Source organism: Anabrus simplex, chromosome 5 (assembly GCF_040414725.1).
Source record: "Anabrus simplex isolate iqAnaSimp1 chromosome 5, ASM4041472v1, whole genome shotgun sequence".
Taxonomy (NCBI): domain Eukaryota; kingdom Metazoa; phylum Arthropoda; class Insecta; order Orthoptera; family Tettigoniidae; genus Anabrus; species Anabrus simplex.
This window is the reverse complement of record NC_090269.1, coordinates 410,721,829-410,748,747: the sequence shown is the minus strand read 5'-3', so window position 1 is coordinate 410,748,747 and position 26,919 is coordinate 410,721,829. Positions and strand designations below refer to the sequence as shown.

Here is a 26,919-nt window from a genome sequence, read left to right as displayed (position 1 = left end):
TAATAATTAATTAATTATAAATTTTGGAATTAATTTTGTTTTTTCATCTGAGTTTCTACTGGTGTTATTAATGGATGTTATACACTTTAGTTATTGAAATTCATCAGAATTTTACATTGACCACGTGCTGAGATTACTGTAAATTAGTGGAACTTTAAGTTAATTTTATTATGGAATAATAAGCGAGATAGCTGCCTACTAATTTTGTGTAATTCCTTACTGAGATCTCTGGATACTTTCATTTAAATATTTTAATTTTTTAAGGCAGCGAAGGCCTAATCTTTTGTTAATTTTCATTCCAGAACAGTAAAACTGGAGGACGAGGATTACATTTTGGTTGTTAATTGCTACAGGAAGATCAGACATTATGAAAGCTAATTGTAATTAAATCCTAGCAAGGATATTTTTGTTATTTGATGCTCATGTTAATAAATGTAAGAGTGTTGTTTTTAAATGTTTTGCTTGGTCGTCACCACTTTTGCCCTTAAATGCCTCTAAAAACCGGAAATCCAGGAACGAACGGTCCACCCCGGGATCTCTCATTCACTGGCTGGGCTTAGCTTGGCAATAATGGGGGCAGTACCAATCCTAATTCCTCCCTCATGGCTTCAGTGTCAATACTATCACACCGTATCATCAAATCATTACAGTCTGTGAATAATAAATAGGACTTGAATGATATGCAATTTTTGAAGCTTTTAAATAACTGTGAAATATGTTGTAATGGAAGTATTTCTTTTGTGCCTTAAGTATGTTTGATATTTCCAGGTGAGCCGCTAGATAAAACAGGGTATTCGCGTTGGGTATCTGGACAACCTGATGGAAATAACGGACAGAACTACATCGGTGCAAATAAAGATGGTCTTCTCCGAGATATTCCTAACACTTTTAAATTAGGCAGTTTGCAAAAACTGTTTACAGTCTTCAGGAAATAATTATTCCATATTAAATCCGTTGAGTACAAAATATTTCACCTGGTAAACCACCTGCCCCTTGTAATGCAGTTTTGTAACTCACGCTGTTTGAAAAATATCTGAAAATAAATTGTAGCTGTGGTTCGGTGAATAATACAAAGTGAATGCTGAATAAAATCTCAATTTATTAAAGACATAGCAATGCCTGTAACTACTGTTTACTGACCTCCGATGACACAATATTTTCTTGTGGTGAATTTAAACTTCTTTAACTCGAGGTAAGCTTTGCTTCAAATCAAATTGATTGCCGTTTTGCTGAATCTTGAGTGAAGAAATCGCTTTCTACCTCAAGCATTTGGTCGCAGAGACGAAATGAGTAGAAATTTCCTACGTGTGGACGAGTGCCTTTGGTTGTTTGTTTGTTTGATTGATTCACTTCATCGACTGCTTGCTTTGTGTGTGATTATGTAGCAGGGGGCGGGAAGCGCCTCTTTCTTCGGGCAGCAGTTCTCCTACAAGGTAATGGCCATTTAATAACTTTATTTCTTTCTAGCTCAGCAGTTTGACCGTCGGGGCAGGTTCGAAACTTTTCTCATGTAACCTATCCTTAAAATGTAATAGACATTTGGTAAAAATTAGGCTCTTTAACTATAAATTGGGATAGAGAGTGCCTAACCCTCTCGAGCTCCCACTCATATTGGTTTGAGGTGACTACGTTTTCATTACCCTTTTTCTTCTCTTCGTAATGTAAATAAGTTTTCTTATCGTGTCACCTCCTTGGTATGGGATTAGCCCTTGCGTAAGCGGCCTAGTGCCAAGTAGGTTTTAAAAGTGTATTAGGAGTGCAATCTACGCCTCCATTCAACTCAGAATTTTGGGCCATTTAATTGACCTGTTTCTTTACTGAATAGGCCTCAGTAGGTTGGGTATTATTACTCCTGTTCTAGTGTGCCTGGAGGGCAGATTGAAGGTGGAGTTTGGTGTGGCCTTTGAGTAGGCTTGAACTTTGAGAGCGGGTTTGCTCTTTCTTAAACATGGATTTTCTGTGTGCCTCGAGGAGGCTTAACTGGGTAATTGGGAGCAAGTGCTCCTTGGCATGATTGGGGTTTTCTGCCCCTTTGTTGAAGTTTGTACATAGGTAAAGTTGGGCTCATTGCTCAAGGATTGTGAGTCTGGGGCTCGAAGCCCAAATCCACTAACAAACTGTAATTGTACATTCTTAATTTGTTGATATGCTACTGGGTACCTGTTGTACTTGTTATTTCTTGATCTTGAAAAGAAAATATAACCTTTGTTAAATTTTAAATTAACCTTAATTTCGTAGTTGAGACCTATTCCAGCCCGCACCTTCTTTCGCCTCTGCTGGTCCACCAAAACATCGTAACAGTTTCATTTTATTTAAATCCGTTCCGTATTAAACATTAGTTTGTTGCACTCATTCTAGCCTCTCACTTAAGACTCATTAACACGTTATTGTATCGTATACTTCAATTTGAATTCATTACTTCGATTTCTTCAAATTGGATTTTAGACCATTTTCGGGAAGATATTATGGAATCATTGGTCTAATGTGTCCAAGATTGATGTAGAGCAACTTTACCTCGTATGTCAACTGAGTAGTCCCTGCTTGTGAATCTGACTGTTGTTTGTTTAAGAAGATAAGGTATTAAATAAAAAGTGTGTTCTAATGAATTCCGTCTAATTCAAACCACCCTACTCTTGTATGTATGTTCAGTCGTCAGCCCTAAGGCTGGTTGGATCCTCAACAGCTCCGCCATCAGCTGTCATAGATGGCCTAGGCTTCACTGAAGAGGCGTACTAGGGAAATGAGGAGTGAGGTAGTTTCCCGTTGCTTTCGTCACTGAGCCAGCCGTTGCTATTACATATCAGTCTGCCAAGCCCACTGAAATACACACACCAACCGACCCTATGACCGATATTTTCACACCATTCATAACAGGGACTGGCTGCACAAGAAATGGTATTACTAGCATTGCTCATACCTCGGTCACTTTCATATTGTCAAAGCCAAGGATGAGACAGACAGATCTATGAAAGTAACAAATTTATTCTAGCCCCTACCAGAAGACATAGTGCCACTCTAAACACTACATCTCGCCAGCAAAGGCATACCCTACTCTTATCCGAGGATATCATTGCCATCCCTTGCCACTTTTATCGATACAAATATTACTTTAAGTATCTGTCTACGAGATTTTGTACGCACATTTATTTGGAATCTTCGTAGATCTTTTCTCCCTCTGACATTACTATTTTAACGTACCGGGCTAAGAAGTACCCCCGTAAAAGAAAAGTATATTAGGAAGAGTTTCAATCGGTACTAAGCGTATGAGGGCTTCCATTTCGGTTAAGATTATTCCAAATTTTGCATCCGATGTGGATGCTGAAATGGGAAAGCCCGGACCTGCGTGGAAGTCTGCAGCACCTCCTGAAATGGCGTATGGCTTTTAGTGCCGGGAGATCCCACGACTGGTTCGGCTCGCCGGGTGCAGGTCTTCTTTTTTACGCCCGTAGGCGACCTGTGCGTCGTCATGAGGATGAAATGATGATGAAGACAACACATACACCCAGCTCCCGTGCCAGGGAAATTAACCAATGATGGTTAAAATTCCCGACCCTGCCGGGAATCGAACCCGGAACCCCTGTGATCAAAGGCCAGCACCCTAAACATTTAGCCATGGAGCCGGACAAGTAGTCTGATGATGAGAGAGGAGAGCTTGACCCGGGACGGGGAGCGGCACGCAGCCTTCTTCGAGACTCAGTCCCAGGAAGAGAGCGAGTTTAGGCTGGTAGAGGAGCGTGACCCGTCATGGTGCGTGCAGGGAGGGCGGAACATTCGGCGAGAATGAGGCTCGGTTGCGAGGCCGGGAAAGACACCATCACGCAGTTCACCAAATTAACCTTGGCATGGCAGATGTGATCCAGCGGGTGCAGGTTAACGAGGTTCGCCAGGGCCAGGACGAGAGGAATACCTATGCGATTACTGGCACAGGTAGACACCGCATGACAATGCAACAGGGGACCGAAGACGACAGGCAAACACGCAGGAGTATATTACATGTCCAAAGGAACATACTACAGATGAACGACAAAAAAAAACAGTGTATTTCATTATGGCCCGCTGATAAAATATCGTAAGGAAGCCAATATGTCAGCTTTGGACGAGGTCACTTGTCGCAGTCATGCAATAGCTGTAATCTCAGGACATTTGTTGTGTTTCTGCAAAAATAGACATTCTCTTCAACAAAGAGGGAACACCATCTCTTCTCGCTTGATTGCTGGAAGATTCGCCTCGATCCGCTAGTTTCTTAATTCGCATCCGGATGTACAGCAGTCCTTTTCAGGTAACACCATTTGAAGGCAGTAACTTTCGTAATGGAGGTTTCATTTTAATTGGCTTTACGTCGCACCAACACAGATAGGTCTTAAGGTGAAGATGGGATAAGAAAGGCCTAGGAGTGGGACGAAAGTGGCCGTGGCCTTAATTGAGGTACAGCCAGAGCATTTGCCTGGTGTGAAGATGGGTAAACATGGAAAACCACCTTCAGGGCTGCCAACAGTCGGGTACTAACGCACTATCTCCAGGATACAATCTAACAGCTGCGCGCCCCTAAGAGTACGGCCAACTTGTTCCCTAGATGGGGATATTTACATGCATTTAAATTCCAACTTAATGGTTAAGGCACCATCGGTTCCCTCTTACCACCACCGGGAGATTCTTCCCCTTCTTCCAAATATATATGTCGGTGACGATAAGGCATATTTGGAGAGAAGGATATCTACGTTCTAGGACCTACATACAACAGGACACTCTATTGACTATGCGTTAGTGGACAAAAGCGTATGCGGTGATACGAATTTACTAGCAAAAATCTCCATTACTCGAAAAATGGAAAAAGCACTATACAGTAATGTAAAGAGTTATGTTTTTATTCGGGGCGGTAAAGGCCTGCTCGGTTTGCCCGGAAGGACGTGGGTTCGAATCCCCGTCAGAAAGTCGTAAAATGTAAGAAACGAGATTTCCACTTCCAGAGGTGCAAATGGCGCTGAGGTTCACTCTACCTACACCAAAAATGAGTAACAGGTTAATTTCTGGGGGAAAAGGCGGCCGGGCGTAGAGCTAACCATTTTACCCCTTCACGTGCCGAGGTTAAAAATAGTGGAAGACTTTACCTTCCACTCCCCCAAGGGCCTTCATGGCCTGTACGGAGGTGAATTTGCTTTGCTTTGCATAGATGGTATACAAAAATTATAACTTTCAAATATCGCTCTTGTAATAGCCCGGAAGGCAGACACGCAGGGAATATTCCCGTTTCTCTAAATTTTGTTATGTACGGTCCTCGAAGGAAATTAATATTCCCAGATAAATATGGAAGTTGTCTAAAAGCAGCATCTCCCTTGTTCTTTTAAAGTACGGCTTTAAGTTTGGGAGTTGACCAGAGTACATTTTCATCTCGTCTGGTTCAGGTCCTTCTAACAGATACTCACAGGTGACTTCCACTTTTGATGAGAGATAATAATGATGATGTTGATGATGATAATGTGGGGAGAGGGTTGAACAGGTCCCAGCGCGTAGCCTGCTTCTGTCGATCTGCTGAAGTCTTAATGTTTCCATCGGACGAACGAATCATCATCAACAGAATCATATGCCTTCACTCCATTTGAACATTGCTGAGAGAATTGGAATATAATCGTGGCTTTTCGAATGCAGTCTAGTGGTTAGAAATTACCTCTCCAAACTTGCCGACAAATGTTCTGGTGGTGAAGATATCTTCCACCAATTGGACTCGAACCGGTCAACCACGGTGTCGTACAGTATTGATGTTTGACGATTTAAAGATCCTAGCCACCAGCTCAGAACACATCACACAATAGATGATGAATATTGTGTTGCACGTCTTTGATCATGCATTTCCTTAATTCACGTCATATTAAAGGAGAGATTAGAATTTGCCCATTTTGGTCTACACAATTGTGTTCAGCCACTGTAAACCAGGGAAATGTCAAATAGTCTAGTGCCCTCCTCGGCTATCCTTTATTTAAATGCCGAGTTTCGCGTAATATGTTCAAAAACATACCGATACTGAGAATCAGACAAGAATTGAAAAATAAATATACTTTCCACCTTGACTATCGAAAGCAGGATGTGAATTATTTATGAGGTGAAAATTTGAATTATTTTCATAAATTTCTATTTTTAATTATATACTGTAGATGGACGTAAGGTAGTCTTGGTTTATAGCTACCAACATGGACGTCAATTATTGAGAGATATTCAGAAGTAAACGTTTCACAATCTTACGATATGTGAGTACGTTTCAGATTAATAAATGGACGGCCAGCGGCAAAGAAGAGGACTCGGAAATTATTGCTCATATCCAGTATTATATCAAATAGTTTGACATACCGTGAATTCTGAGCTGTGCTAATTTATGCTATTGTGCAGGTGATTTTCGGTCATACAGAATAGGAAGTCAGAATGGGCTGAGTTTGCTTTATGTTGAAGGAGAGTGCGACGAGCGATTAAATAATGAGGCACCAAATAGCAGAACAATGTTAGCCGTCGTTGACAAGTTCAGGCGTACAGGAGCTGTTTTATGTCAAAAAGGGGGACAGCAAAATGTCCAAGTACTATGACCCCTAATGGGAATCAGGGATCGCTTCTCAGTCAGTCGTTAGAGTCGCTCACCGCTGGGGCATAACTTACACTTGCAAAGCGAACCTTTGCAGGTAACGTAATATCTCGTGGATCTACATTCCAATAACCCTCGTGTTTCCTATATATTGTATATTGCGGCCAAGATGCCGACCGTATGTTGAATGATTCAGTTTCAAAGAGATGAACCAGGTAATAAATTCTCCCGAAATACGGGAGAAGACTACGTTCAAAAATTTGTTCAATAACCTTCAGAAATATTAAGAACAATTTGTGGCCCGTGCTGGTACATATAATGTACGAAAGGAGTTTAACAAGGTATCATTGTCATTTGTATTAACGGAGACGATAATTACGTAATGCTGTCTTCATAGTCAACACACTTGACCTCTTGACCGCCTTTGATAAGATTAAACAGCGAACTGCAAGCCATTGAGAGCTACTCACTGATTCCCTGATCAGAGATTCTCCTTATTTATATCAGAAAATTACAACACGATGATACTATTCCTAGGGACTTCATCAGTGTCAAGGATCGTACGTTCAATTACAGGTATTCACAATTTTTATTTCATAATAATCTTAAGAATAATTTTATAAAATATTATATCATTATTATTTCGTACTACTATTGTTATTCTGTTAAATAGAATTGTTTAAGACGCAATAATTTTAATTAGAGCCTCCCCCGACTAAGAAAATTCATCCAGATGAAAATCAGGTATATCTCAGTCTATCCGTTCGAACGTCTTTGAACACTATGAGAACGTGACTGGAAAAGAGAGCTGGACTGACAATGCACAACAGTACTTAGTTGAGTATAACAGAGGCTGAGTAACTGACATGCAGGAAAAACATATAATATGGTGCTAGCTGCGGGGAGAAGAAGAAAATATCTCTAACGAACATAGCGAAGAGATTCTTGTTTCATCCATGACTACCATATTACAGTAGACGTAATATGTAGTAGCACTTGAGCCCCTCATTGACGGGTTTGTTTTGGGTACACAACTTCAGTGGTATCGCCATCTTGTGGATGTAAGTGCCAGACGAAAAGAAAGAGTAAGCCTCAATTAATGACAGTCAGTGTAATGTCGTTATCAATCTGTTTTATGGGATTAGGTCATTGTTGGCAACGGCATTTAATTTTCTCCGGCTCAGAGACACTAGGACAGTGGAGGACAAGATAATTTTTTGTTTATTATTCCCTTTATAACTCCCGTTTCTTGTTTAATTTTCTCCCCGTTGAATGCTGCAAGCTACAGTATAAGAGAAGTCCATCCTGATCTTCAAGAACTATGCTTCCGGAGTTCAAATTAACGTTTGACGTGCCTCACACTTTCGCGTACACTTAACACCATACGATCTCATTACCTGATGTATCTATGTCCATTATTGTCGTTAACTTAATCTTTGTCCTTGGACAACCTGCAGCTGTTGCTTGAAATCTCTATAAGAAATAACAATATAGTAAATAAAAAATAAATACACATACAAAAAATCAATCGTTGATCTGAATTGAGGATTGCCGCTAAGATTTTATTTCTTTATAAATCTGATGAATTCTTAAGTTTAAAATTAGGAAAGCAGCTAAGATGGTAGACTCCATTTAATTTGCTTAAATCATTTTAAAATTATTCGAAATTTATCGAACATTTCCTGAAATTAAAATGTCCATTAGCTTATTTCCCGCCTTTTAAGGAATGTTTGTCCCAAGTTCCCTTCCTCAACTCCAACTTTATATTTACATTATGTTCCATTCGACCTAATCCGTCTACTAATGTCATTACGTGCTCCCTCTCCACTCAAATCCCGCTTAGTCGAGCAGTTTGTCACCTTACACCGAAGTCTTCCCAGCTTTCCATTAGTAAAACGAAAGGAAGTTACATTTTAGTACCACAAATATTTCATCGGATGTCTACCAAAACGAATCATGCTGCTTTCCTCTATATATTTCCCAGTTCTCGTATCACATACACTGGAGCCATACCTAACTCTAATTGTGATCTAACCAGAGACTTATACAGGGTAAGCCCCTAGGAAAGGGAAATATTCTAGGATGTGACAGTACTGGTTATTGTGATCAAATAATTCGTATGAATATGGGGTCAGTATGGAGCCCCATAGACCAGAACCCACATGGTATTGTAGATACGAATTTTCAAGTACGTTGCTCAATACTGATGTGTGGTGTCGTATGTTGGATGACCGGAAGGTAGGCCTTAGTGTTTTAGAAGATCCTTTGAAAGGGGCAAGGTACCACCAATTTCTTCAACGTGCATCACTTGATCTACTGGAGGGTGTACCTTTGGCTACTCGCCTTGTTTTGTACTTTCAACGTGATTGAACCCATCATTATTGGCACGACTTAAGGGAGCATATCAATACCATATTTCCTAACCGGTGGAATGGTCCTGGTGGTACCGTTTCCTGGAAACACAGTTCTCCCGACCTCAATCGCTCACATTTTCGTTTATGGGGTAGGGTGAAGAGTGAGGTCTACAGAAGAAAATTTAATACACGAGACAAACTGCTCGCTTGTATAATGGATGCTTTTGCTGGCGTACATGAACGTCACTATGATCTTCGACGGGCAACAGGTCATATTCTCCAGCGAGTTGACAAGTGTGTGGAGGTCAATAGTGGATTCCTTGAGAACTTATTATGAAATCACTGTCGTTGGACTGCAAAATGATGCAACATGACACACAAAGTTTGTGTATTGCAATCTTGTTATTACTGTTACGGAGAAAAGTGAAACATAAAATCAATTAGAGTAATAATTTTTTTCCACGTTATCAATGTTTGCATTTAAACGGACCTATCTCTAAGATATAATGACCCCAGATTCATATGACACTTTTTTAATCACAGTGACCAGTACTCCAACAAGATAGAATATTTTCTTTCCTTGCTGGTTGTTCCCGTATGTACACTACTCGTAGCAAATGCTAGAAGTATCGTCCTTCCGTAGCTAAACAGGCATTGTACTGGTTTAACACATTTCGATTACCTCATGATAGAAACCCCCAGCAGTAATACACACGTGCTGTGGCATCAGCTTGTTTAACATCATGAACACGTGTGCATTTCTAAGGTTTGAATTTTAATAATTCATTGTTATATTTGCAGATGTCACTCAAACCCCAAATTACTGCGCTAATATCAATCAATCAATCAATCAATCAATCAATCAATCAATCAATCAATCAATCAATCAATCAATCAATCAATCAATCAATCAATCAATCAATCAATCAATCAATCAATCAATCAATCAATCAATCAATCAATCAATCAATCAATCAATCAATCAATCAATCTTCTGACAGAGCGACGGTAAAGGTAACATCATAGAGGAACTGTAGAAACATGCAGACGAGGAATGAATCGAAAGTGTTCACAAGATTTATCCCACTTCTGAGTGAGAGAAGTACTACCCTTCTAGTATGTTAGTGATGAAGGTATTGTGTCTGATAACATACATACATACATACATACATACATACATACATACATACATACATACATACATACATACATACATACATACATACATTCATTATCATTATAGACTGTTATGCCTTTCAGCGTTCAGTCTGCAAGCCTCTGAGAATTTGTTACACGTCGCCACAATCCTCGATTTGCAGCTAGTGTTGTGGCCTCATTTAGTTCTATACCTCTTATCTTTAAATCATTAGAAACCGAGTCTAACCATCGTCGTCTTTGTCTCCCTCTACTTCTCTTACCCTCCATAACAGAGTCCATTATTCTCCTAGGTAACCTATCCTCCTCCATTCAGCTCACATGACCCCACCACCGAAGCCGGTTTATGCGTACAGCTTCATCCATCGAGTTCATTCCTAAATTAGCCTTTATCTCCTCATTCCGAGTACCATCCTGCCATTGTTCCCACCTGTTTGTACCAGCAATCATTCTTGCTACTTTCATGTCTGTTACTTCTAACTTATGAATAAGATATCCTGAGTCCACGCAGCTTTCGCTCCCGTAAAGCAAAGTTGTTCTGAAAACAGACCGATGTAAAGATAGTTTCGTCTGGGAGCTGACTTCCTTCTTACAAAATACTGCTGATCGCAACTGCGAGCTCACTGCATTAGCTTTACTACACCTTGATTCAATCTCGCTTACTATATTACCATTATGGGAGAACACACAACCTAAATACTTGAAATTATCGACCTGTTCTAGCATTGTATCACCAATCTGACATTCAATTCTGTTGAATTTCTTACCTACTGACATCAATTTAGTCTTCGAGAGGCTAATTTTCATACCATACTCATTGCACCTATTTTCAAGTTCCAAGATATTAGACTGCAGGCTTTCGGCACAGTCTTCCATTAAGACCAAGTCGTCAGCATAGGCCAAACTGCTTACTACATTTCCAACTAACTGAATCCCTCCCTGCCATTTTATACCTTTCAGCAGATGATCCATGTAAACTACGAACAGCAAACGTGAAAGATTGCAGCCTTGTCTAACCCCTGTAAGTACCCTGAACCAAGAACTCATTCTACCATCAATTCTCAATGAAGCCCAATTGTCAACATAAATGCCTTTGATTGATTTTAAATATCTACCTTTAATTCCATAGTCCCCCAGTATGGCGAACATCTTTTCCCTCGGTACCCTGTCATATGCTTTCTCTAGATCTACGAAACATAAACACAACTGCCTATTCCTCTCGTAGCATTTTTCAATTACCTGGCGCATACTGAAAATCTGATCCTGACAGCCTCTCTGTGGTCTGAAACCACACTGGTTTTCATCCAACTTCCTCTCAACGACTGATCGCACCCTCCCTTCCAAGATGAGTGAATACTTTCCCTGGTATACTAATCAATGAGATACCTCGATAGTTGTTGCAATCCTTCCTCTTTCCTTGCTTATAGATAGGTGCAATTACTGCTTTTGTCCAATCTGAAGGTACCTTACCAACACTCCACGCTAATTTGACTACTCTATGAAGCCATTTCATCCCTGCCTTCCCACTATACTTCACCATTTCAGGTCTAATTTCATCTATTCCTGCTGCCTTATGACAATGGAGTTTATTTACTATCCTTTCCACTTCCTCAAGCATAATTTCACCAACATCATTTTCCTCCTCCCCATGAGCTTGGCTGTTTGCAACACCACCATGCTGATTTTCTTTTACATTGAGAAGATGTTCAAAATATTCCCTCCACCTCTCCAGTGATTCCCTGGGATCTATTATGAGTTCACCTGAATTACTCAAAACACTGTTCATTTCCTTTTTCCCTCCCTTCCTAAGATTCTTTATTACTGTCCAGAAAGGTTTTCCTGCTGCTTGACCTAGCCTTTCCAGGTTATTACCAAAATCTTCCCATGACTTCTTTTTTGATTCAACAACTATTTGTTTCGCTCTGTTTCTTTCATCTACGTACAAATCCCTGTCTGCCTCGGCCCTTGTTTGGAGCCATTCCTGATAAGCCTTCTTTTTACGTTTACAGGCTGCTCTCACTTCATCATTCCACCAAGATGTTCGCCTTTTCCCATCTTTACACACAGTTGTTCCTAGGCATTCCCTTGCTGTTTCTACTACAGTATCCCTGTATGCCACCCATTCACTTTCTATATCCTGAACCTGCTTACTGTCTACTGTTCGAAACTTCTCACTAATCATATCCATGTACTTTTGTCTAATTTGCTCGTCCTGGAGATTTTCTACCCTTATTCGTTTGCAGACGGATTTCACTTTCTCTACCCTAGGCCTAGAGATACTTAGTTCACTACAGATCAGATAGTGGTCTGTATCATCGAAAAATCCGCGAAAAACTCGTACATTCCTAACAGATTTCCTGAATTCGAAGTCGGTTAAGATATAGTCTATTATGGATCTGGTACCCCTAGCCTCCCATGTGTAGCGGTGAATAGCCTTATGCTTGAAGAATGTATTCGTAACAGCTAAACCCATACTAGCACAGAAGTCTAGCAAACGCTTCCCATTCCCATTAGCGTCCATATCTTCCCCACATTTACCAATCACCCTTTCGTATCCTTCAGTTCTATACCCAACTCTCGCATTGAAATCGCCCATGAGCATTATTCTATCCTTGCTGTTGACCCTGACCACGATGTCACTCAATGCTTCATAAAACTTGTCAACTTCATCCTCATCTGGACCCTCACATGGTGAATACACGGACACAATTCTTGTCCTAATTCCTCCCACTGACAAATCTACCCACATCATTCGCTCATTTACGTGCCTAACAGAAACTGTGTTGCGTGCAATGGTATTCCTGATAAAGAGCCCTACCCCAGACTCTATCCTTCCCTTTCTAACACCCGTCAAGTACACTTTATAATCTCCTATCTCTTCCTCATTATCTCCCCTTACCCGGATATCACTTACTCCTAGCACATCCAGATGCATCCTCTTTGATGACTCAGCCAGTTCTACCTTCTTTCTTCCATAAGCACCTTTAATATTGATAGCTCCCCATCGAATTCCATTTCGTTCGCTAAGTTGTTTCCAAGGAGTCCCTCGCCTGTCAAATGGGAGTGGGACTCCATTACTCCCATAGGTCCGAGGCTTGCTTAAAGTGTTCTGAGCTCGGTAAATTCATGAAGCAGGATGCTGCCCTACTTGCACATAGTCCAAGTGAGGATCTCTCCTCTAACGGGTTATGGACCACCGGTGAATTGTATAGTCCTGGCCGCCTAGCACAAGGAGGACCACGACTCAGAATATGTCCGAGATGCCCACTCCCATTCCATAGCAACTGGTATCCCGACTCTCAGGACCACTTACTAGGCCACTCAGCCGTTGCCCATGGTTCACGAACTAGGACGTGACTACAGTAACCCACATGTCCAATAAATTTTAATTCCCTGTTTTCCATTTCGTTAAAAAATCGTCTCTCTTCTTTAACTTCCCTTAAGGCTTCCAGGTTGGTTTTTCTTCCCGTCCAGCTCGTTCTGGTCATTTTTCGCCCTTTCCACATTTCAGCAGCTTCATGTCCATTCCTTTATAATTTACCCAGAGTCCAAGTCTCACTTCCATACTGAAGTGTACTCCATACAAATGATTTTGCAAAGGTTTTTCTGTCATCCATTTTCATGTGTGTGCTGGTTAAAATGTTTTTCTTGCTCATAAATGCCAGTTTTGCCATTCTTCTCTTTACTTCCAGGAAGCATCTATTATCCTCTGTTAGCGTTAGTCCGGACTAAGTTTAGTGCCGTCGAATGGAGGAATTGTGAATGTTTTTGAATTACACCCTAGGAGATTGCTATAAACATGACTTGATAACGCACGTGATTAATTCTACAACCTCCAACACAAAATTCTTCAGTGAATAGGCACTCCGGGTTGTTATCCTAGGCAATTAAGGAGTCAAATAATATGGAATAGTTATAATGTAATTACGTTCCGTTAAAGTAAATTATGTATATACAGCTTTAATTACGAGTAAATAACTCGATCTTATAATAATTTAACGCATGTAAATGTATGGCTGTAGGGAAGGTCACGTCTTATCGCGTGAATCACGCCATGCAACATAAGGTCATTAATAAATGAATAAGTAAGCAGTAAACGGTACAACAAGCAGATCATCCACCAAGATGGGAGAGATTTCTAGACACACAACACCAGGGACTTGTACCAAACTTTCAGATATCAGACAACCCTCTAACCTACCCTAACACTTGACCTGCGAAGACAACTCGAGAAGTTTTAACTAAACAATAATCACTCACTACAGCCCTAGTAGAGTATTTCAAAAACCTCGCAAATGACATAACACCGAGAAGTAATTACACGTCGAATCCAGAAACGCTAATGACCCAGACTCCCTTCTGCCAACTATGGAACTGATCTGGAATAGCATTTCGGAACTCAAATATGATAGATCGACGGTAAATATAACATCATAGAGGAACTGTAGAAACATGCAGGCGAGGAATGAATCGAAAGTATTCAAAAGATCTTATCCCACTTCTGAGTGAGAGAAGTACTACCGTACGACTGGACTTGGGAACTGCCTGGAGCAGATTATTTATAGACTGGACTTAGCATATATATGCTTCCTTTATATTTAGTTATGATCATGTTTTATACAAAGGAAACCATATTTGTATTTTAACACTTTATAAAATGTAATAGAGACAAGTTGACCAATAAATCACCGAGCTTACAAATCAAGTTGTTTCGTTAAGGGACTAATTCACACAACTAGAACTAACCACAACGATACGAAATCCTATTTATGCACAATTATACAAAAAACTTACATATCGCTACCGCCCAGGAACAAACAAACAAACATAACCAAATTTTCGTAACATCCTCCCACCTGTTAATCATATTATGATTAAAACCACTAAACTCACAACCAAAACAAAACAAGAAAGCAAAGAAAATAATCTACAAACTGACACGAGAGGGAATTCGTATCTTCCTCCCATATCTTGTAGTAACCACTCGTGGAATAATTCTGCTAGAGACAGGCAAAGCAGGGCTCTTCTCCTGGACCTTTTCTTCATTCTGCCACTCATTAATGGGAGTTTCTTCCAGTAGATAGATGTTCTGTACAGGCCGGTCCAACTCACCAGCAGCAATCTTCACCTTGACCATCCTGACGAAATTATCTTTCTCAGGACATACAGCAACCACTCTTCCTAAAGGCGAGTCCATTCTACGTGCTCCGTCACTTCCAAGCATCACTACTTCCCCCACCTTTAACTCTCGATGTGAGTTCGCCTGATCTTTCCCCGGTTTAAGTTGTCCTAAGTACACTGTCCTGAATCTTTTGCGTAATTATGCCCTAAGATGCTGCATGTATCTGAATCTCTTTCCATGGCTTATCTGGTCAGTGTGATCAATATCAGGCACTCCCACCCTAGGAATATCCTGAAGAAATATCTTTGGAGTCAACGCTAGTAAATCGCCACTGTCTTCAGATAAGTAAATCACCGGTCGGGAATCCACCCCTACAGTGTCAAAAACAGGAGTGTCTTGAATTCAATCCTCTTCAATTCTTTTCACTTGGTATCTTCTACACTTGACACAGCCTGACATCACCTTTCTTATGGTTCTTCTACCATTGACGATCCAAAATCGCTCTCGCAAAGTAGAGAGCAGAACTTTTACTCCAGCATGAGGCAATTCCAGATGATTTTCCATGATCATGTGAACTAGCTTACGATATGCGGGTATTAGGATGGGAGATACGAATAATTTTCATCCTTTCTCCTTATTAATCTCGTCATAACTCGAAGTAACTCACTTTCATCTTCAAACACATTGAGAGATATGAGAGACGACTGCTTCTTTTCTCCAAGCATCTATTGCATCACAATCTTCCAAAGCCTCCTTTCAGCCATTTTCCATTCTTCCACTTCAAGTTCCTTTGAAGTGTGTCGTTCTTTCTTTCCTACCATGTTGTGGATGAATCGCAGAATCCAAGCTGTCATCCTGACCACTTTCGTATACTTCGAAAAGTATTGAAGACAACATCTTTCTTCTAGTTTCGAAGAAACGAAAACAGTAGAAAGTACTTTCTTTTTCTCTTCATTGACCTTTTCTTCATCAGGCATGAGATCGTCAACATGCCACTAGAAACTGGGGCATCTCAGACACTGAGGGCCCTCCCACCATTTAGACATCAGGAGTTTGGCAGCGGAGCCGCCCCTTGAGGTTAGGTCAGACGGAATATTCACTCCACGCACATGATTCCAACTATTATGGCTCGAGAACTGTTTAATTTCATTCACCCGGTTGGCCACGAAAATTCTCCACACTTCCTTACTTTTGATCCGGCAGAGTTCTGTTTTCGAATCCGTCCAATAATAAGTTGAAATATCCCCAGTTCCTAAGCTTGCCTTTACGGAGGAAACAAGTCGAGTTCCAGTTGAACAAGCTAAGAGTTCCAATCGAGAAATAGTAGTTTTATATAGAGGTGATAGACGAGATTTCGCCTGTAAAAGTGTCACATTTGAGTTCTGACCATCTTGTGATCGAAGAAATACAACTGCGGCATATGCTACGCCGCTCGCATCGCAAAATGTGTGAAGGTTCCAAGATTCCTGTGTTTCACAAGGTGCTATATGTCTAGGAATTTTAATACCAGACAGCACGTTCAGTTCTTGAAGCCAATTTTCACACTTTTTCCTCATTCCATTTTCCATTTCTTCATCCCAGCTCATTTTCTTCAGCCAACTTTCCTGTAACAGCAACTTGGGTACTAGAGAGACAGGACAGGTGAAACCTTTAGGATCAAAGATGCTCTGTGCATCAGCCAGTGCATTTCTTCTAGTGATCTTCTCATCAATCTTCGATATGTCAATTTCTTCACAACAAAGGACATCTCTCGCCTTATTCCATCGTAGAACTAACACTGAAGTTACCTCCGAAGTAGATTAATCTCATTCAGAAATATTTAGCCATGTGTATTTCCAGTTAATTCTCCTCCATTGCCCACAGAAGAGATAAAATTATCAACATAAAAGGAATTTCTCAACTTTTCAGCTCTCTCTCCTTAGTCTGTACTATGTTCAATTGTAGATCTAATACTGATTCTAGCAAAAATGGGCTGCAGTTCAGTCCAAATACTACTCGGAAGTGACGAAATGCCTTTAATTCTCTTCTCTCTATATCCTTCTACCATAAGAAGTGTAACCAATCACGGTCAGTTTCTTGGAGATCCGAAGAAGATCCTTTTTAATATCCGAAATCAGCCTTCTGATATTCTTCCGAAACATCAAAAGAATCGTGGGGATTTGTAGTAGTAGTAAATTAGGTCCTTTCGCAAGGCACTCGTTCCATGAAGGCACATCCTTTGACTTGCAGCAACCATCAAAACTGGTCTCATCTTAGTGGTAGAGTTGTCTTTAAATATTTCTTGGTGTGGTAAATAATAACACCGGTCTTTGTTTTCTTCCTCTGGAACCTCTTCAAAGATGTCCTCACTTATCCAATATCAACTCCTGAAACACCTTTTCGTATTCTTCAAACTTTCCTTCCTTGTTCAGCCTGTTCGAAACAGAGATTAATCTCTTTTCCGCTATCTCCTTGTTGTTCCGTAGATACTGACGGCTCTCCAGCCAAGGTAACGCAACTTCATATCAGCTATCGCCATTAACTTTCACTGTATTCTGAAATTAGTTACGTGAGGCTTCCTCCATTTCTTCTCTCGATTTGTTTTCCAGTGGATCAGATATGCCCATGGTATCCAAGTTTCATAAGTCAGCTATCGAGGCAGACTGAATGAACAGCGAGGTTGTATATAGAGATAGAGTGTCACACTCCCCTTCCTTCAGTCTGCCAATCACAGTCCAGCCACGTGCAGTCTTAACGTCTACCAATCCTGATTCAATCTTATGCAATTCATCCATCAAAATACTTCTAGCAACATCAGCTCCTAGAAGAACTTCCACGTCAGTCGGATCGTTTCCCACATCTGAGAGCCAAATCTTCCTCTCCCTCATCTATTTCTTCCAGGGCCAAATAATCAACTTTGGAATTTTCCCACATAATTACCTTCTGGTCAATTAACTGCAACGTTGTACTACAGTATATGAACCATCGCAGCTGCTCGCCTCTACATTGTACGAACGGTGGTCTTCTTCACAGGTCTCAGCGCCTCCAAACAACTTATGAGTCATCATCTCTGGGATACACTGTCTATCAATGCTCGGACATTCTTCTGCTTCCACATAAGCGACAACTTGATACAAAATACTTTTGAAGAAACGCCCCTTTTGTGGCACTCCGAATTTTCATGGAGATATTGCTCTGATTTCCCCCGCCTTCTCGAGTCCTAGGTGCGGGTTTCTCTTCAGCCCTTTGCACATTTTGTTTATGGCACATAATAACAACATGAGGGTTAGTGCACAAGGGGCCATGAATCTGAGCCTTGCAATTCTTGGCTCTGTGCCCGAACTTCAGACATGCAAAACTACAGTTTGCTTTGGCTAGCTTGTTACAGTTTTCTTCCAAGCTAATTTATTGAGTAAGGTGACATTCCGTACTCTCATTTGGTTTGCTGCAAAACACACACTTTCCCTTCTTGCCATCAAATTTCGCAGAAAAAAATGAACTCGCAGTTGGTAGCGATGTGTCTTCAGAACTCTTCCCTTCTCCTGTTTCTTCCTATCGGCTAAAGATAAATCTGCCAGCGCAAAGGTACTACATTCTTCTCCCTCCACTTCATGTTTGAGGAAATTAAGACGAGTCTCCAGTTTATCTTTATGTGGACTGATAAGATCTTCATTCCCTGATGATTGATTTCTGAGCCATACACTTAAAACATTTTCAGGTAAGAAGCACGATTCTACGAGGGGGAAGAACATTGACCCATATTTATCTCTGGTTACATCTATGGATTCTAAACCTCTTAACTTGTTCTATAGTGTATCACACAAGGTGACTATCCCTGATTTATCTTTCTAATTGGACACATTCTGGATGACTAACACAATAATCTCCCTAATGTAATACTGAGTCAAAAGATCTTCACGTCCAAACCGTTCCTTCATACACTCTATAACCTTTGCATAGTTTTCGGCAGCGGCAGGGAAGCTACTTACTAGTTCTCTTGCTCGACTGTCAGGTTTCGAGGTTTGAATCAAATACTAATATTTATCTTCAGATTCTATATCACAATCGTCATGGATTCTTTTAAACATCCTCCAGAATCCGAGACAATCCTTTATTTCCCCGCCCAGACTTGGCCATTTCCAGCATAGGTAGTCTTAAATTCTTTTCGAGCTATAGATGAAGTATCCGAACTGTGGTCTCTAACTATGATTATATTTTCAGTACATAAGTTCGTCATCTTTAACTTAATTTCGTCCAAATTGTCTCTATATGTTTTAATTGCTTCGCACTCACGTTTACAAACTTCATCCTCTTGTTCCAATGTTTGTCCTAGTATTTTTTCGTCTAGTGGGGAAAGGTCGGCAGTTAACGTCTCCAATTTCATCAGTATCTTCTGTACCGATACAAGATCAACTACTTCACTAGTTAAACTTCGCATTAGTTCGTTATACACCTTTGTAAACGAAGCCTGAATTGGTTTACGTAGTAACCCTAATCTTTCCATGGTCATGTGCCGGTATTTTTAACTGACAAAAGAAATCTTACGTACCGTATCATATCGCAACTTTTCTTATTATAGGGGCCCGATGACCTCAATGTTAGGCCCCTTTAAACATCAATCAATCAATCAATCAATCAATCAATCAATCAATCAATCAATCAATCAATCAATCAATCAATCAATCAATCAATCAATCAATCAATCAATCAATCAATCAATCAATCAATCAATCAATCAATCAATCAATCAATCAATCAATCATTTTACGCGTTATTATCACGTGGGGGTCACCATATTGTTTCGTTACGGGAATCTATTATTAACCACAACGATAAGAAATATAATTTATTACACAACGACATATACAATTATACACATGGCTAACGCCATTACACATCACTCTTTTGCCTTCACTATACCATCAGGCATCACACCACACAGTTCAAGTAAAACACTGATCTCCTGCCAGTGTCCACCATTTTTGAGGCCAGTAGCAAACAAACATAACCAAATTTTCCTATCACAATTAAAATTAACCCTTCAATGGTATTCATCAATTAGAGTATTTAAAATTCTGATATACTGGATGTTGGGTGTAAATGGTATTCATTTATTTTAAGGAATAAAAAACACTTCAATATTAAAAATAATATTATGATTACCACACTGATGTGAACGTAATAAAATAAGAAATGTGTTTGATGTTTTGAATCAGGCGTTAGGCAACATTCGGAGAGATATGAAGAGCATGAAAGCCTTCTTCAACTTCTTTCTTCTTCTACTGCTGCCACTGTGTCTGGTAAATGGAACCGAGAACGAACCATCCTGCCCAGCGATGAATGGCGAATCCCTCCGTTACACGATCCGCAGCCGAAAGAATGTGACGAGTCACCGCATCGTCTCGGTAAGTAACAATCAACACCTGACATATATTAAAAAAGGGTGGAATTATATGCACTAAAACCAGCAATATAGAGGTGTGATACATGCATTACAGAAGGCACTGATAAGAAATTAGAAGGAGAATCAACTTTTAAGACATTTCTTTTTGTTGATTATCATATAAAGCTATATTTGAATACTCGTAGAATTTTCCAATTTTTTTAAGTCGTATATATCCTTGGTCAAAGATAGACGGATATAGGCTATGGATTTGCAATGCAACACAGTTCTTCTGTTAAACATAAGAATAGTGTTACATAATATATTTCTGTTCGAGTAGCAAGAAAATACTTCTATCTTTATTTTGTGTTTTCTCAGTCAACGACGTTTTTCTATTGATTTCAAGACTGGTTTTAGATGACTAGAAGGTCCTCTAGACATAACAGAATGTTTCGGGAAACTATTTAAATATTGGAATTTGTGATGTCCGTTAATCTGATATTTTTCTACCGTTCCTTTTACACAACATCACCGATCTCACGGAGTTACGATTAGTCCTAGATTTGGGGCTACTAGTTAGTTAATATTATCTTCTCCTAGCATTCGCACACCACCCAGTACTGTGTTCCCGTAAAATTAATCTTACAGTTTTTATGCAGTTTACGACACCCGTCCCTACCACTCTACAACAGTTCCACTGGATGAAATTTTCCCCAAATATGTTTTAATGTGCAGTAACTTGCTCTTGTGCCGAATAGTAAGCTATTTTACCCTAATGGGACAAAATAAATGACAATGAGATGTTATTTCACTTTATGGACACTGTATGTGATGAAATGTGTGCCATCACGAGCCACATATTATTCCTGATATTTCTTGAGATTATTTATCATATTGCTGGGAAAAAGTTACCTTAAGGACACAAAATTGGCGTTACCTCTTTTCGTAATTCGAGAACAATCGCAGTAGCCTCGTACGCCTTGACAGCTGAAATTTTGATATCAGCATCTACAGCCTTGTGATCCGGGGAGACAGGGGTACTGATATAAAGCTCCATGGGAAATTCTGCATCTACAGAGTACGGTTGCAGGAGGGTAAGACTCGTCCGTGCTATGCGGAATTTAGTTGTACCTTGCTGCATCCATTGTTGTTGGAGGGGTAAATATGCGACGCAACAAAATGGGTGCAAATTCCTCACCAATGTGGTAACATTGAGGTCCGTGTTGACTACCTGATCCAAAGTTTTTGAGATTTGTGCAGCATCCTCAACGAAATAATGGCATAATTTTCCTTGACCATACATGTAACCACTGTTCAATAAATTCATGATTCTCGTCTGTGGTGCCGGTTCTTTGACAACTTGCTGTCCCCATTCGTTTATATAAAAGTGATCGTATGTGCTGGAACTCGTCAACGACGTCTGAAGTTCTCCTCTTTTTTGTTCCCTCCCTATTAAATCGCTCCTCGTTCTGTTATTTAGCAAGAAGCAGGCTCGGCCCGTTCTGACTTTTCCTCTTATCTAGAGTGATATTATCCAACGGCCATAGCCGTGTTGAAACACCGGATCGCGTGAGATCTCCGAAGTTAAGCAACATTGGGCGTGGTTAAGGTTTTGGATGGGTTGCCAAGCGCTGTTGGTGGAGGTAAGGGAATGGAGGAGCGGAAAGGAACTGGCCACCCTACCGTACGTAAACTCCGGGTCAGGATCACCTTTGCGGAGGTCGGACCTGCCTTTGGGCATATTGATATTACCATGGGCCATAATTAACTACATGATAATATAGTTTTGGGATTTTGCTGTTTCAAGAAAACGAAATGAAATTACATTTCTTAAGGAATTTGCTCACTTCCTTTAGAAGAATATCTTATCTGTTCATGAGGAGGACTTCCCTAATAGTAACAGTACGAAATTAAGTTTGCTTGCCTTTTCTTGCCAACTTTTTCGCCCATTTCGGCGCTCTATTTCAACTAGACTACATCTTTAATCTTTTATAGCGTCAGCTTACAATAGATATTCCCATCCCCATTAGGCATGTCAGATATTGAAAATTTGTACTCATCTCTATCACATGATGACACCTTCGTCAGCTCGGGAAGTCCATCCTGGACTTACTCCTGGTCCATGGGCAACGCGATGATTACTTGCATCTCCATACCACCTTGAAGTTGAGGGTCCATGGTTCGTTCCTGGTGGAGCCTCTGGCAGTTAATCGTGTACACACACAACGCCACTGTTTAATTCCACACTCCGGTTAACAGCGTTCAATGTGAACGTCCGGTCACGATCTCGTATGCGACTACGTAGTCCGCGGTTCAGTACCGAATCCCGTCTATCTCTCGGCCACTATTCAGTCCGCCGCTACGTAATACTATCGGGCTATAGTAATGATAATAATATTACTTTACACATCACGGTTTTATAAAAAGTTAACACTGGCGTCACAGAGACCAAAACTATTCACTGTTTATGCGAATTCTATTATTTCATCTTAAATGGGAGTTAACTTCACATGAACAAAGAACTAACGAGGGGTTAACCGAGCATAGCTTCGCCGTCGATGAGCCGCGAGTCCCGAATGACGCTCGTCCCTTACTGCAGTGGTTTTTACAAGGGAGCGATACCCCTTCCACTAATTTGCGTATTGCCTATTCACGGCATACTCGAGGTATAATAGTGCGGCTAATCGGTGACCAATATTTAGTTGATGCGATTGAGACATATCTACTCACTTATCCTTCGGTGGATCTCCTTTAATTAATTAAAATCTGTCCGGCTTCTCCCACCCGGCGTGGTGAACTCCCTTCTTCGAGGACGTGTCATGAGAATAACCAGATGGCCCAGTACTTTTCCACGCAGAAACCACACAGTATTCTTCCTTCTTCTGAAAGTTATCAAGAAAAGGGACATGACACACTCTAACTAAATGTCCCAGTGACATTTATCCCTTTTAAATCGGGAGACGACTCCATAATCTGAGTTTCAATAATTTTCTAGATCGTAGGTAATTAAGTTGGCTAGTCCGAATCCAAGATGGCTCCTATATTTCGTTTCGAAAAAGTTGGTTTCCCCTCATTCTCTGAGTCTTAAGGAGGGATATCTTCTCTCGAGTGATGTCACGGGGAATCCCCATTCATAACCCCTCCCGGGTCTAAGGTGGCTTGGCTTCCTCTGCGGGCCCCCGCTACACAAAGGACAATACTGCGCAATAAGTCGCAGACAAAGAAATCTCGTCGAATAATTTTTAAAAGACACAATTTATCCATCTCAATGGTGTGAATATTAATTAGTTTCGGTATTACCTCTATTAATGATATGAATATTAATCAGTTTCAGCCTTGTTTCCCTTAAAATAGCATTGCGTGCGTAATTACGAAGATCAATATCAACCAAAGGTCCTTGGATCATGCCCCTGTCGGGTTCAATAGCAACAGTACGAAATTAAGTTTGCTTGCCTTTTCTTGCCAACTTTTTCGACTCACTTCCATCCATATTATTCTGCTGGGAAACGAAACGTCCGATACGGAGTACTCGAGAACCTAATCAGTTCCGTTGCGGACCCCTCCATTATTATATTATACTTCTTTTTTTCGGGAAATAAAATTCCTACTCATTTGGGACCAGATAATTCATTGCGAGAAGTAGCAGCAACCACCACATCCAACTCTCTGGGAATGATTCGTGATTGCTCTGTGCAAGTAGAGTTTTCTCACCACTCTGTTTGTTATTGTATGCTGATATTCGTCCTTGATCTGAAATTATACCTTCGCCTATCTGTGGAAATATTACCTGTTATTTGTATCATTTAAATAATATATTTCATTGATAATTTTACAACATTTCAGGTCGATTTGCAAAAGGATTCTATACGAAATAAGGGAGGCAATACAACTACAGACGTTGACATGGATGTGGCTCACGCTTATCTACAATGTGGTGGCAAGGAAAGGATTATGCTGAGCACCATGGCAACAAGTAAGTTACTTATTGACAACGCATAAGGCACTCTGGAATTCGGTGAATATGAGCGAAATATCAAATCGTATATTTTACATATGTGGCTAGTAGTAACGTTAATTAGAAATGCTAACACTTCCTGAAACCTGGGTTTATGAACAAGAATTATGTAACTTGATATAACATATCGTATGATCGGTTTCAACAAGTTACATAATCTCATTTAATAAATCAATACTCAAAAGGAGGTGATGTGGTAAGATTTCAATATCATATTACACCTCTCCAAATACGAATGTTCATGTGGAGGACTTATAGGAGCGTACTTTCGAGTTTATTTGTGAAATTTATCTTAATATCTTCTATGCGCGGAAACATGTGGTGTATGTATACACGCACTAACGAGCACAAATTCCGACATAACGGAGAATTTTGGGTAAAAGAATGTGTGAGATTTTTCATTTTGTGTTGCACAACGTAGAGTATGTTAATATCCGTTTGGTGATTCAAGTAAAGCTTATTACTTTTTCTTATTCTATCAGTATTTCGAAAAGTGTGGATTGAGATAGATCCTGTTTCTACCTAGCGAAGAAACTATGTATCTCGTCTAGGTTTTCTGATGATAAACAATATCATATATGGATATTTTCACTTTACTTTATTATGATGAGGAAGATATTGAAATGAATGTAAATTCGGGTTTGAATTTGCTCCTTCGATTGTCATTTTTGAAAAGGGTAACGCTATATTAAAAATATGTCTCTTGAACACGTTAGTAATCTGGTGTAGGCCTATAACTGGATTATTTAAGTGAATGTAGCATACTCAGTGTGTTTGGTTTTTTGGTATCAGATTCGTGGATAACCCTTCCACACTCCCCCTTTCCTTCCCCTGCGAGTTCACTACCGCCTCTGCAGCACAGTTACAACACGAGACTCAGAGCTAACAGAAGGGCGGCTACCAACACAACGGTAGATAACATGTAACAACTTTCAACAAACACGTAAGTCCTAATCTATTCTAGGTAACGTAAAAAGAATTCTCTCCTTGCGTTCACCATCGTAACACTTTCTTTCTTTCTCTTACAGAGAACATTATCCCAGCATCTACTGACATTTCTCGACAAGGTCTCTGACAATATTTCCTACCGGTACAAAGGGCCACTTCTTCTACAATAATTCAACTAATGCTTCATTTTCGCCTTTACGTATGGTTTGGTACCGTCACGCTTACGACTTTAGCAGCGGACTTGAACATGTTGTATATATGACATACGTGTTTCTGTTTATCCTATGTTTACGCCCTCATTTCGTTGGCATTACGTCATTATCACATTGGTAATCCACTAACAATTTTATTTGAACCATTTTAATTAGAACTACGTATTTTTAATGGAAGAAGTTTTAGTCTTTGACAAGATAGTTTTTGTATAATCATTGACAGTGTTCCATTAACATGTTGTTATTAATGTATCAATATCACATTATAAGTATCAAATTTTAGTAACTAGCTAATCTTTTATCTTCTATATATAATATTATATGTACTTTTGAAGATTATTATTTTAGGCTGAAGATGCCCTAAATTGAGGGCGAAACATGTCCCAAATAAGTGTTATCGTGTTTATGTAACCACTATAAGTGGAGATAAAGTATTGAATAGGTGGATTAATGAACAACTTTATTATTTTTGAACTGTAAACATTTTTCAATACTTACCAAAAATGAGGTTTATAACATGTAATAATTGATAATGGTACGTGTTACTAAATTTTGGAACAATTCCAGACGTCAGTCACACACATAATTGAAAAGGAGTGTATAATTAGCTGAAATGGCACTATATTTTGTATCTCCTTCTGTGGTAACGGTTAAATATACCAATGCTGTAATCCTAGTACCATATTAAACTCCTTTAATATTCTGATACGTGATACTGAAAAGAGACATATCTATGTCCCGGTATCCCATAAAATACATAACTAACGCACTATTACGTAAAAAGAATAGGGAGGACAGTCAGTACCTATTGTTCAGGTTGCACTGAAGACATAAGTACATAGAAGATAGAGAGAAAGTCACATGCTCGACTAAGATGTCTAGCGGCCCTAACAAACACCCTTAACTTATCAGCGTTAAAAGGAATTATATTATAATGTAACGAGAGGAATAATGCATTGCATTTTAAGTTTCTTTCACGAAGTTTTACAATATATGGATTCTTTCCTTATTAATCTGTATCTCCACTGCGAATATATTTACTGGAAATTGGGATAAAACCTATAACTGGTTAACTGAATGAAGGAAAGAAATAAAAATTATGTCACAGAAAAAAAAGATATCTTATCACCATTTAGCAGAATTATTTTAATTACTGCAAAATTCTGGACTTATTAGTGAAATT

General features: G+C 39.8%; 2 protein-coding genes across 2 annotated transcripts in view; both read left to right on the top strand.

Moving 5' to 3' along the window:
• Positions 1-935, top strand: part of LOC136875022 (uncharacterized) — a 45,076-nt gene extending 44,141 nt beyond the window's left edge. Inside the window, exon 4 of the mRNA XM_068227863.1 lies at positions 769-935. Coding sequence (XP_068083964.1) covers positions 769-935 — 167 coding nt within the window. The remainder of the gene's footprint in view (positions 1-768) is intronic.
• Positions 936-7,085: 6,150 nt separating this feature from the next.
• Positions 7,086-26,919, top strand: part of LOC136875020 (hemolymph lipopolysaccharide-binding protein) — a 37,361-nt gene continuing 17,527 nt past the window's right edge. Inside the window, exons 1-3 of the mRNA XM_067148739.2 lie at positions 7,086-7,144; positions 20,395-20,583; positions 24,405-24,534. Coding sequence (XP_067004840.2) covers positions 20,419-20,583; positions 24,405-24,534 — 295 coding nt within the window. The 5' untranslated portion in view covers positions 7,086-7,144; positions 20,395-20,418. The remainder of the gene's footprint in view (positions 7,145-20,394; positions 20,584-24,404; positions 24,535-26,919) is intronic.